This window comes from Scyliorhinus torazame, chromosome 1 (assembly GCF_047496885.1).
Source record: "Scyliorhinus torazame isolate Kashiwa2021f chromosome 1, sScyTor2.1, whole genome shotgun sequence".
In the NCBI taxonomy this organism is placed as follows: domain Eukaryota; kingdom Metazoa; phylum Chordata; class Chondrichthyes; order Carcharhiniformes; family Scyliorhinidae; genus Scyliorhinus; species Scyliorhinus torazame.
This window is the reverse complement of record NC_092707.1, coordinates 235,129,776-235,143,714: the sequence shown is the minus strand read 5'-3', so window position 1 is coordinate 235,143,714 and position 13,939 is coordinate 235,129,776. Positions and strand designations below refer to the sequence as shown.

The following is a 13,939-nucleotide window of genomic DNA, read 5'->3' as shown; positions in this document are numbered from 1 at the left end:
ACTCTTTGTTGTTTGAGATCTGACCCACTACGGACGTGTCATCAGCAAAGATGTAGATGGAGTTGGAGCCGAATTTTGCCACACAGTCGTGTATGTAGAGCGACGAAATTTGGAGCCTGAGTACGCAGCCTTCCGGGGCCCCGGCATTGAGGACTATCATGGAGGAGGTGTTTTTTATCCTTACTGATTGAGGTCTGTGGGTCAGGAAGTTTGGGATCCAGTTGCAGAGGGAGGAGCCAAGTCCTAGGTTTTGGGGTTTTGATATGAGCTTGGCTGTGATTATAGTGTCGAAGGCGGAGCTGTAGTCAATGAATAGGAGTCTGACGTAGGAGTGCTTGCTGTCAAGATCTCCAGGGATGAGTGTAGGGCCAGGGAGATAGCATCTGCTGTGGACCGGTTGTGGCCGAATGAGAATTGTAGTGGATCAAGGCATTCTGGGAGTATGGAACTGGTGTGTCTCATGACCAACCTCTCGAAGCATTTCATAAAGATAGATGTCAAGGCCACCGGAGGGTAATTGTTGAGGCACATTGTCTGCTTCTTCTTTGGCACCGCAATGATGGTGGTCTTCTTGAAGCAGGTGGGAATCTCAGAACGGAGTAGGGAGAGGTTGAAGATGTCCAATATGTCATATTGGTAACAATTAGCATCTTGTTCTCAGACCTCTTTAATCAAGATTATGGTAATTTTGTCCAAATATCTCCTTATGTAGCTCACTGTCAACGTTTGTTTGGTAATGCACTTGTGATACACCTTGTGACATGCTCATATTAAAGGCTTGACTTAAATTCAAATGACCAATTATCTAACGTTATGCATATAATTGCCATTATTGCACATTGTTGCAAATATCTAACCAAAAGATGCACGTGTCAGCTATCTTTGCCTGAATAGGCTTTAAAAAAATGTTGATTGTGATCTGAATTTATCTGGTGTTCTGAAAACGTATCTAATCACAGGCAATTTGAGAAGATGATTAGCGGCTTGAGAAAGTTGTTATATTTGTAGGTCTCACGGCAAATACGTCTGCGACGAATGCAGGATTTTAGGAATATTTGGCTGAGAAACCTTTCGGCAATTTAAGGGTCAAAAGCCATGAGTTATAGTGTGCTTGGCTGCAGGAGTCATATTTTTAAAAAAGGATTTTGTTTTGTTTTGCAGTGTCTGGGAGCTTTTAGGAACCAGAAAGTGAAATTGACCAGAGGAATGTGTTTTTCCGTCTGGGCTAATGCACAGTCTGGGTTTGACTCGGGAAAGTCCTGGGGAGTTAATGTGCTTATAGTCAGGAGAGTTAGTTTGTTTATCAGTTGGGGAGATTATGTCATTTCAGAGTGGAGCTAAGGGATTCAGAGAGACATTTTCAGAAAGCCTTGGAGAGTAGTTGAAGTTTGATCTGTCTGATATTTAATCCACAATTCTCTCCCAGTAGGATAGTTATAAAAAGAGTATTAGCATGTAAAGCAGAGCAGTTTTGTCTGAGGACAAGAAAGAAACTGAATCATGCCAGATCATCCACTTTTTGAAGACATTCAACCAGAGTCTGAAGGGGTTCTAACAGGAGCCAAATCTCTTCTGTAAAGATAGTATTACTCTGTGCCACGTTCATTTTAAGATGGATTGATAGCTGTATGTTTCTTTTATTGTTCAGTGGGAAATTGAGTAGTAGTGTTTAAGGGATCATTGTAAGCTATTCTTTTTGGTTGTGAAGTTAAAGAGGTTAATATTGTATTCATAATAAAGCTTTGTTTTAAAAATACCAGAACTATATTTCTTCCTGCAATAAATCCTGGAGCAAAGAATTCTTTCTGCGCAGTCTTACAAAATAAACTAAAATATTGGGGTTTCGGTCCAGTACCCTAAACATTATTAGGGTCTGTTCAGGGAATGTAATACTTCCCTTCATAGAATCATAGAATGTACAGTGCAGAAGAAGGCCATTTGGCCCATCGAGTCTGCACCGGCTCTTGGAAAGAACACCCTACTTAAGCCCATACGTCCACCCTATCCCCGTAACCACACCTAACCTTGTTTGGACACTAAGGGCAATCTTAGCATTGCTAACCGCACATCTTTGGACTGTGGGAGGAAATCAGAGCACCCGGAGGAAACCCCCTCGCAGACACAGAGAGAATGTGCAGACTCTTCACAGACAGTGTCCCAAGCCGGGAATCGAACCTGGGACCCTGGAGCTATGAAGCAACTGTGCTAACCACTGTGCTACCGTGGCGTCAGGTCGGTTCGAGATGCTGCCAATGGCCCTGGGTTGTGCACGACTGACTGCACATTCTGGCCTGAGTGAAATAGCTGCTGTAATGATACGTATATTGACTGGGATGAAAAGAGTTAACAAGTTAATGATAATGCTTCTCACCACTAGAGGGAACCACAGAACAGTCAAATATATATAAGAATTAGGAACAGGAGTAGGCCATCTGGCCCCTCGAGCCTGCTCCGCCATTCAATGAGATCATGGCTGATCTTTGTGGACTCAGCTCCACTCTCCGGCCCGTACACCATATCCCCGAATCCCTTTATTCTTTAGAAAGGCATCTATCTTTTTCTTAAAAACGTTTAAAGAAGGAGCCTCAACTGCTTCACTGGGCAAGGAATTCCAGAGATTCACAACCCTTTGGGTGAAGAAGTTCCTCCTACACTCCGTCCTAAATCTACCTCCCCTTATTTTGAGGCTATGCCCCCTAGTTCTGCTTTCCCCGACCAGAGGAAACAACCTGCCCGCATCTATCCTATCTATTCCCTTCATAATTTTATATGTCTCAATAAGTTCCCCCCGCATCCTTCTAAACTCCAATGAGTACAGTCCCAGTCTACTCAACCTCTCATCATAATCTAATCCCCTCAACTCTGGGATCAACCTAGTGAATCTCCTCTGCACTCCCTCCAGTGCCAATATGTCCTTTCTCAGGTAAGGAGACCAAAACTGAACACAATACTCCAGATGCGGCCTCACCAACACCTTATACAATTGCAGCATAACTTCACTAGTTTTGAACTCCATCCCTCTAGCAATGAAAGACAAAACTCGATTAGCCTTCTTAATCACCTGTTGCACTTGCACACCAACTTTTTGCGACTCGTGCACCAGCACACCCAGGTCCCTCTGCACAGCAGCATGTTTTAACATCTTACCGTTTAAATAATAATCCATTCTGCTGTTATTCCTCCCAAAATGGATAGCCTCACACTTGGCAACATTAAATTCCATCTGCCAGACCCTAGCCCATTCACCTAACCTATCCAAATCCTTCTGCAGACTTCCGGTATCCTCTGCACTTTTTGCTTTACCGCTCATCTTAGTGTCGTCTGCAAACTTTGACACATTGCACTTGGTCCCCAACTCCAAATCGTCTATGTAAATTGTGAACAACTGCGGGCCCAACACTGATCCTTGAGGGACCCCACTAGTTACAGGTTGCCAACCAGAGAATCACCCATTTATCCCCACTCTCTGCTTTCTGTTAGTTAACCAATCCCATGCTACCACTTTACCGTCAATGCCATGCATCTTTAGTTTATGCAGCAACCTTTTGTGTGGCACCTTGTCAAAAGCTTTCTGGAAATCCAGATATACCACATCCATTGGCTCCCCGTTATCTACTGCACTGGTAACGGCCTCAAAAAATTCTACCAAATTAGTCAGACACGACTTACCCTTTGTGAACCCATGCTGCGTCTGCCCAATGGGACAATTTCCCTCCAGGTGCCCCGCTATTTCCTCCTTAATGATAGATTCCAGCATTTTCCCTATAACTGAAGTTAAGCTTACCGGCCTATAATTACCTGCTTTCTGCCGACCTCCTTTTTTAAACAGTGGTGTCACGTTTGCTACTTTCCAATCCTCTGGGACCACCCCAGAGTCTAGTGAATTTTGATAAATTATCACTAGTGCGTTTACAATTTCCCTAGCCATCTCTTTTAACACTCTGGGATGTCTACCTTTAGCCCCATTAGCTTGCCCAATACTGCCTCCTTAGTGATTACAATCATCTCAAGGTCCTCACCTATCATATCATTATTTCCATCAGTCACTGGCATGTTATTTGTGTCCTCCACTGTGAAGACTGACCCAAAAAAGCTGTTCAGCTCCTCAGCCATTTCCCCGTCTCCTATTATTAAATCTCCCTTCTCATCTTCCAAAGGACCAATATTTACCTTAGCCACTCTTTTTTGTCTTATATATTTGTAGAAGCTTTTACTATCTGCTTTTATGTTCTGAGCCAGTTTACTTTCATAGTCTACCTTACTCTTTATGGCTTTTTTAGTAGCTTTCTGTTGTCCCCTAAAGACTTCCCAGTCCTCTAGTCTCCCACTAATTTTTGCCACTTTATATGTTTTTTCCTTCAATTTGATACTCTCCCTCACCTCCTTAGATATCCACGGTCGATTTTTCCCCTTTCTACTGTCTTTCTTTTTTGTCGGTATGAACCTTTTCTGAACACTGTGAAAGATCGCTCGGAAGGTTCTCCACTGTTCCTCAACTGCTTCACCATGAAGTCTTTGCTCCCAGTCTACCTTAGCTAGTTCTTCACTCATCCCATTGTAATCGCCTTTGTTTAAGCACAAAACACTCGTGTTTGATTTTATCTTGTCATCCTCCAACTGTATTTTAAATTCCACCATATTGTGGTCGCTCCTTCCAAGAGGATCCCGAACTATGAGATCATTAATCAATCCTGCCTCATTACACAGGACCAGATCTAGGACCGCTTGTTCCCTTGTAGGTTCCATTACATACTGTTCCAGGAAATTATCCCGGGCACATTCTATAAACTCCTCCTCAAGGCTGCCTTTACCAACCTGGTTAAACCAATCGATATGCAGATTAAAATCTCCCATGATAACCACTGTACCATTTCTACATGCATCCGTTATTTCTTTGCTTATTGCCTGCCCTACCATCCTGTTACTATTTGGTGGCCTATAGACTACTCCTATCAGTGACCTTTTCGCCTTACTATTCCTGATTTCCACCCAAATTGATTCAACCTTGTCCTCCATAGCACCAATATCATCCCTTACTATTGCCCGGATGCCATCCTTAAACAACAACGCTACACCACCGCCCTTACCTACCGTCCATTCTATCCTTTTGTATAGTCTGATACCCTTGGATATTTAACTCCCAGTCGTGACCATCTTTTAACCATGTTTCAGTAATGGCCACTAAATCATAGTCATTCACGATGATTTGCGCCATCAACTCATTTACCTTATTTCGTATACTACGAGCATTCAGGTAAAGTACACTTATGCTGTTTTTTATGTCTTTGTTATGAATCCTAACACCTTGATCAGTAACTTTTCGCAATTTATTTTTCCTCTTACCCTTTCTCCTAATTTTCCTTGTCTTTGAACCCATATCTCTACATAATAACCTGTCACGTAACCTGCTGCCTTGATCTCCATTAACCATTACACTGTCCATAGCTTTACACTTCCCTTCCCCCCAACTTGCTAGTTTAAAGTCTACTGTTGGGATTCTCTGGCAGCGGAGGTGGCTCGCCATTGTCCCCTGGTGGGATCTTCCAGTCCCGCCAATCTCTATGATGTTTTGTGTGGCTCACCGTTCCCACCTCCAGGGAACCCGCTGCAGGGGATTGCCTTCGGTGGGACTAGAAGACCAGTCGGCAAGAAGGGCCGTAGAATCCTGCCCTAAGTGTGGAGAGGGAAACCATTTGGCCTATTCTGCCTTACCAGCTCTTTGTAAAAGCTTTCCAATGATTGCTTTTTGCCCATAGTCTTGTGACTTTTCCCCCATTCAATTACGTAAACAATTCCCTTTTGAAAATTACTCTTGAATCTGTATGCACAATCCTTTTTGATAGTGCATTCACATATATATCACTGTCTGAAAAACCATTATCTCTGACTTTTTAGCCAACTACCTTAAACCATATTCCTCTGGTTACAAACCCTTTTATTGCCAGTGTGAGCAGTTGTGACCAATTTAATTGGTCTAATTTCAGCATTTCTTTATCGGTAGAATTTCCTCGGTGGTTATAGTTAGAATGCTGATTTTTGATCGTTCATACGCTATTACTAAATTCCTGTCCCATCAGTTGAGCAGTGACTATGTGGCTGAATGAATTCACTCCATTGTTGTTTCTGAATTAGATTGGCTGGCTTACTAGTCTGTATTCCTTTCACCAATCTTCAGGTTATTGCTTTGCTTCACAAATTTGGTCTAATACCTTTGCACCACTGTTTCACAATAGCTGTTCAGCCATATTATTGATATCAGAAGTCCTGGGAACTCTCACAAGATTTAAGGAGCATCTAGATGTCATAACACACATGGCTACGGACCAAGTGCTGGAAAATGGGATTAGAATAGATAGGCCGGCAGAGCCACAATGGACAGAAGGGACTCTTTCTGTGCTATAAAACTCAATGACATTGAACAGACACCTTTTACGTCTTCTGCTAGAAATCCAGCATCAACTCCTTCCATTTCGGACAAGACAGATTCTCCAGAATTGATTCATTCACCACACTCAGAACAGTTTATGGATGTTCAAGATATTCTTTCCACTTGCTTATTCTTCCTCAATTATCTGATCATTTTGGTATTTTGGTGATGTGCATGACAGGATGAAGCACAAAAGCATTATGGGAGTTCAGGCATGGTCACAGACCTGGGTCTGGATTTTCATGTGTGCTTGGAAAAAGCAGTTTGCACTTTCCAAAATGCACACCCAACCCATGTGTGAATCTGTCCTGGGTTTTTGTCTTTAACAAAGTGGTGGTGTTTGTACTGCATTTTGTGAGGGGCAATGGAGTGAATGAGGAGGGTGGGGGGGCGTGTGGAGGCAGGCTTGTTAAAAGGCCTAGTTCAGTCCTCTAACAGCGCAGTCCAGGTCTGAACATTTAACAGTCCTCTAAAATGTATCTCCACCCACCCTGATGACTCCTCAGATCACCAATGCCACTTCCATGCACCCCTGTATAATCCATAGCCACTCCTCCAGTACTCACGAATATAGTCCTCAGAAGCCATGCAATACCAATTGAAATTATTTTGAAATCATTAGAAAAATAATTAAACCACTTGCAATCTAATAAAACTTTGAATTCAAACACACCGGGCTGGATTCTCCATTTCCGAGACGAAGGGCTGGATTCTCCGTCCGGCCGCGGTAGATGTCTGGGGCTGTATTCTCCATTTTGGAGACTAAGCCCCACGCCGGCGTGAAAACAGTGGCGTTTCATGACGGAAAAATCATCGTGAAACAGCCACCAATTCCCTGTTTCGGGGAGTGGGCAAGCAGCCAGGCAGCGTAGAGCACCCGGCTCTCAGTGCCAATACGGTTGGAGAATTGTCGGGTCCATGGCCGCGCATGCGCAAGCCGGCGGCCTACAGCGGCCGCGCCGTGCTTCATGGCGGATGCTGCTCGTGGACCTGGCCCGCGGAATAGTCCCCCCCTTCGGCCGGCTTGCGCGCCCTGGAGCGCCCCACCACAGTATCCCCAGCCCCGAATATGTCCACCCCTGCCCGCGGATCGGCCCTCCCCCGAATATGGCAGTGCTTGACTAAGCCCGCAGCCACCACGCAGAGTTCCCGACAGGTAAGACCACACTATCCCACGTCATCGAGAACTCGGCCGGTTGGGGGGGGCGGGTCTAAGCCCGTGCGAGTACGCCGATTTCCAGGGGGTGAAAGCGGCGCAGCTCCCAATTTCGCCATCATCGGGGATTCTCTGCCCCGTCGCCGAACGCGATTTTGGCATCGGGGAATTCAGCCGAATGGCGGTCCGTGCCTGGACACCACCCCAGTCCCGTGGCGGGCGTTATCGCGACGACTCGGCCGGTTCCACTGTCACCCCCCATCTCTCTCCCGGCCTTGGTTGCCCCCCTGCCCTCTCCAGCCAGCCTGGCCAATGTGCAGACCAGCAGCCCATGGACGCACCTCTCTGTGTCCTACCTCCTCTCTCTCTCTCATCAGCCATGACGAAAGTTTTATGATTTTTAAAAGCACAAGTGAACCACGCAGTCGGGAACTCAGCCCATCAGAGGCGGGGATTCGTGGAGGCCCCGGAGATTACCGGGTTAGGCCTGCTAGTGATATGCAAAGGGTGTTCACTGTACCTGCATTCTGGACCGCATTGACGCTGCTGTTGCGCCGACGGGTAATTGCGATTTGGCATCAAATTAGCTCCCGCCGAGATTTTGGCATCGGAATCGATTCTCCGCCCAATCACGTTTCCCGATTTTGGCGTCACCAATGGAGAATTCCTGCCCACTATCAATGATACTGAGAGAGAACAATACCTATTCCAGTGCAAAAAATTGTAATTATTTAAGTACCTATTAGGTTTGTAAACAAATACAAGGTTCCCTGGTGGTGGAGGGAAACCCCATTGACAGTGGCGGAACCGGAAGATCCTATTGGCCAATGGCAGGCCACCTCCACTACAGTGAAACACACTGCGAGGTGGGAGCGTAAAGTCCCGCCCAATGTGAAAGACATATTTTGTTATCAACATCCTGGGAGTTACCAACATCCTGGGAGTTACCATTGATCAGAAACGGTACTGGACTAGCCATATAAGTACTGTGGCTACCAGATTAGGTCAAAGGCTAGAAATCCTCAGGTGAGAGACTCACTTTCTACTCCCCAAAACCTGTCCACTATCTACAAGGCACAAGTCAGCAGTGCAAGGGAATATTTTCCACTTGCCTGGATGAGTACAGCTCCTATACTCAAGAAGCTCGACACCATTCAGAACAAAGCAGCCCGCTTGATTGCTCCCCCTTCCACAAACATTCAAACCTTCCAGCACTGACGAACAGTGGCAGCCGTGTGTACCATCTACATGATGCACTGCAGTAACTCACCAAAGTTCCTCAGACAGAACCTTCCAAACCCACGAACACTACCATGTAGAAGGACAAGAGCAGCAGATACCTGGGTAGCCCACCACATGGAGGTTCCCCTCCAAGTCACTCACCACCCTGACTTGGAAATATATCACCGTTCCTTCACTGTCGCCGGGGCAACATCCTGGAACTCCCTCCTTACAGCACAGTGGGTGTACCTACACCTCAAGGATTGCAGCGGTTCAAGAAGGCAACTCACCACCACCTTCTGAAGGACAACTTGGGATGAGCAATAAATGCTGGCCTAACCAGCGATGCCCACATCCCGTAAATTAATTTTTTAAAAACTCAGTGCTGTACCCCAGATGATTTTTTTGGTGAAAATTTAAAGCATTCAGCTTCCATCTGGTCCTGATGTACGTTTGTCAGGATATCTACAACCCAGGGTGATTTCAAATATCATACAGATAATCTCATGGGCAGTACATTCTGAAACAAATTGCTTGGGATTATTTGTGAATATAGAGCTTCCTCTTTTAAATAAAGCTACCCGACACCATTTAACCACACACATCAGTTAATTGCTATTTGAACATTCGATAACTCGCTGTAGTCTTATCAATAGGAAGCAAAACGTTGACATGCTTTTTGTTAGCACTTCTGCCAGCCTGTCTGATCGGCCCATTATCTCTTGCAGGCTTTTCTGTGAATGTACACCTCAGCGAGCAGAATCTCACATATTAATTCAGAGTGCCACATAACACAACTTTCCCTGATTAAATCTCCAACTTCAACCTTTCATAGAACATAATTTATTTGGTGGATTGTTTTCAAGTTGTCTGGATAAAGCAGATACGACAGCCGGAATAGTGTTTTGTGGTTCTGTGCTTTCTTTTTTTTATTATTAAATAAGCAAACCTGATGTGACTTGCTTTACGTAGTGCCTGAGTGTCTTTAATTTGCATTTTGTTACTTACGTTTGCATGATGTGATTTATCTCACCTCTTGTTTTGTTACTGTTTTGCAGAGCAGCCTGAACAGTGATCAAGGCCTCGGCCTGGCCTCGTTAAGTGTCATCTATGCAGCTCTTATCCTCTCATCAATGTTCCTTCCACCTCTGATGATAAAGTACCTTGGCTGTAAATGGACCATTGTTATCTCCATGTGTTGCTACGTTTCATTTTCAATTGGCAATTTTTATCCAAGCTGGTAATAATATAAAATCTTCATACAATTTTACAAAATGGTCGGAATCGCCGAGATTGAAGGAGTAATGGACTGCACACGAGCGGCCATTGCATCCCTTGATCAATGCCACCATCTGCATCAATAAGAAGGGATTCAACTCTCGAAGGGGAAGGATTTTAATGGGAAGGTTGTGTGTGTGGATTGAGATGTAGGTGGGGGTGAAATCCCACGAATATGCAAGTGCATCAGGAATCCGGCTCCAACACTCTCACTTCCACATTTAACTTAGTGTGTTAGGCTGCGTGCAAGCAATTTCCTCAGGAGACAGGTTGTCAGTTTCAATATGATGACCAGCCATATTTAGAGTTTAACTATTTCTGCACGAGTTTTCTGGGCTTCCTGGGACTTGCCAGTGAAAACAAAGGGCGGCACAGTGACACAATGGTTAGCACTGCTGCCTCGTGGCCCCGGGGACCCGGGTTCAATTCCAACCTTGGGTGACTGGGTGGAGTTTGCACATTCTCCCTGTGTCTGCGTGGGTTTCCTCCGGGGACTTCGGTTTCATCCCACAGTCCAAAGATGTGCAGGTTAGGTGGACTGGCCAAGTTATATTTCCCCTCGGTTCCCAAAGATGTGCTGGGTTACGGGGATAGGGCGGGAAAGTGGGCCTGGGGGGGTCGATGCAGACTCGATGGGCCAAATGGTCCCCTTCTGCACTGTAGGATTCTATAGAAAGTAACAATTGAGATGCTGAAGTAATTGGGAAATATATCAATGGACTACTTGTACTTGTTTTCTTACGTGCTTGTGTGAAAGGAATGATTCACAGTACTTAGCTGGATGTTACTTTACATACTTTGATGGTGTCATATATATATGTTGGAGGCTCAATAATCTGTTTGCACTTGCAAACTGATCAGTCATGTCAAGTGGCTCTTTCATTGTGCTACGTTGGTCCTCAGATGAGGACCAAGTTAACCACTAGAGCATTGAGAGCAACAAATCTGTAACAGCAAAAACCTGCAAATCAGAGACCTGCAGCTCCAGAAGAGAAGGAATCAGCAATCAGCAGCTCAGAAGGATTTACTTGGCAGACAGGATTACAGAGGGCAGGATCTTCCAGCCCCTCCCATTGACAGGATCTTTTGATTTTGCCAAAATTGACCCCTCGAGGCAGATTCCCCGGCAGTGGAGCAACGCAAAAGTCGTAGGCTTTGGTGAGGCCAGAAAATCCCATTGGCAGTCAATATCTCGCCGCATCTGCCATGGAAAAACCTGCCATTAGAGGGGGAGTTGGAAAATCCAAGCCAGAGCATACATTTCCGTGACATGTCAGAACACTAGTATCTCACGAGGGTCAGTGTTACATGTCAGGTTTTAGCAGTAATTTGCAGCCTTCAGGAATGTCATATAACTCCCAACCTCATAAGCCTTATCATGTGCAATCAACTTTAATTGGCAGCTTATCGAATGTTTTCTGCAAATCCAAATACAGTTACATCCGCTGCTTCCCCTTACCTCACTTGCTAATTACATCCTCAAAAGATTTGCAAAATCTTTAAGAGAACCATGCTGATTCTACCCAATCATAGAATGATTTTCTACATGCCCTGTTATCACTTTCTTAATATATTTCCATCATTTTATTGATAACTCCCACCTTTCTTGAATCGTGGTGTTACATTTGGTACCTTCCAATGAACTGGGACTATTCCAGAATCAACAGAATTCTGGAAGATCACAACCAGTCCACTCACTTGTCGGCAGCCGTCTCTGAGGAAAGGGGCTGGATTCTCCGGCTATGTTCGCAGGATCCGTCTGGTCTGACAACCATAAAGTCGGCGCCACCCCTGCACCGATCCTCCGCCCGGTGGGGGCTAGCAGCCGCGCAGCGTAAAGCCCCCGGCTTTACCTGCGGATACGGCTGCAGAATGGCCGGGTTGTGGCCGCGCATGCGCACGGTGGCAGCCTGCGGCGGCCGTGCCGTGCAACATGGCGCTGGCCACGCACAGACCCGGCCTGCCCCCCTGTGACCAGCCTCGCAGCCCCAAAACCACCCCCCACCAGTCCCCCCAGCTCCCTGCAAAGGTCCCTCTGCCAGCGGAACGACACCCCCCCCCTCCCCCGAGTGGCGGCGCTGGACTCATTCCGCAGTCGCAACACGAGGTCCCAGGACGGTGTGAGCATAAGTGTCCCACGTCGTCGGGGACTCAGTCCATCGGGGGAGGACATCAGTTGACGTCCTGAGGCCGTCCATATGGCATACGCCGTTTTTGAGGGGGCGGAGCATTGCAAAAACGTCTTTTCCCCGATTCCGGCATAAACGGGGATTCTCGAGCCAATTGGCGAATGCGATTTTGGTGTCACCGATCGGAGAATCCCGACCAGGGTCTCGAGAAAGTAGGCTATCAGGTGCAGAGGATTTATCTGTTTTAGTCCCATTAATTCTCCGGAATGTTTTCTTTGCAAATATTGATTACTTGGTTTCCCATTATTTCTGGGGACGTTGGAGTTTTTATTTATTGCAAAGACAGACGCAAAATACTTGTTCCATGCCTCTTCTATTCCCTTATTCTGCATTATAATTTCTCCTATTCCAGCCTCTAAGGGAGTCATGTTGGCTTTCATCGTCTCTTTTGGAACTGGCTGATGACACCGCTCAGAAACCTGAGGAATGAGGTACAAGAGGGATACAGTAAATGCCATGAGATTGCCAGAAGTGTGATGGAGTCATTGACATGTTGTGATGCACTTCAGGTGTCTGGACAAATCTGGAGATGTTTGTCAGTTCTGTTACAGTCCCCTGGGCTCGTGCATGGTCAATTCCAGCCCCACTTGACCCGGAGTCGCAACGCAATTGAAATGAATAAATATTCCTCGGAAAACCCACCAAAGTCTTTGGCCCTTAGCTGCCGAATAACTACAGTCACCAGGTTTGTAAATTTAAGCACAATTAAGTTAATTACTAACAATAACTATAATTAAATATGCAGCAAATACAGCTAGTTAAATATTATCCAATTTCTTTCCCCCCCCACCCTCCCCCGATGTGTTGGGTAGGCTGGGTCGATGTGGACTGCACTTGATGTGGTGTAGCAAGAGACAGACCTCCAACACTTGATAAGATGCAACACGATTTTATTTAACATCTAAACTATTATACATGTTCAACTGTGGGTTGACACTATGCTGACTTGACAGAAGACCTGACACTAGCCTAACCAGACTTACTAGCTACCACATGGTGTTTGCACTGGCCAGCTCACTAACTCTGACTGTCTCAGAGGCTGGGTCCCGAGAGAGCGGGAAAACTGGTGCTCTCTGGCTTTACCGTGGCCGTGTCCTGTCTGGTGATTGGCTGCTCTGTTCTGTGTGCTTACTGGTCATCCTGTGTGTTAATCACTGCCTGTCTGCACTCCATTGTATACATAGATTTATGACATCTCCCCTCCTTTTTTTTTCTGTATTGCATGCGTTGAGATAATAAATAGTAAGGTGCATGTGCGTGTGGATGTGTATATGTGCGTGACTATATACAGAATGTGCTAAAATGACCTTATGTACACAGGAAGGTGTCGCTAGTACAGATATAGGGCAGATGAAACGGTAACAACGATATTTACAGATGTCAAAACGATAAGGTAACATAGTTGTGCAAAGGTTCAGTCTATAAGTTTAGTCTCTGCGGCGGGCGACAAATTCTGGTTGACCGCCTCAAGGGTGGATCAGGGGCCGCCTGCACTTGGATAGACGGGACCGCCGCCAATGCAGTGGTCGCAGAGGTCAGCAGGATTGCTGGTAGATTGGTGGCCTCGTGGTAGGGCATGTCCGGAGGAAGCATTATGTGAGGCGGGACATCATGGTTAGGTGGCGGGCATGGAACTCTGCGCAGCGCCCGTCTGTTGCGTCGTAGGAA

The 13,939-nt window shown here is 45.9% G+C and overlaps 1 protein-coding gene across 1 annotated transcript in view; it reads left to right on the top strand.

Annotated features, from left to right (window-relative positions):
- LOC140419577 (protein unc-93 homolog A-like) overlaps positions 1-13,939 on the top strand; it is a 193,758-nt gene that overhangs the window by 77,878 nt on the left and 101,941 nt on the right. Inside the window, exon 2 of the mRNA XM_072503503.1 lies at positions 9,863-10,044. Coding sequence (XP_072359604.1) covers positions 9,863-10,044 — 182 coding nt within the window. The remainder of the gene's footprint in view (positions 1-9,862; positions 10,045-13,939) is intronic.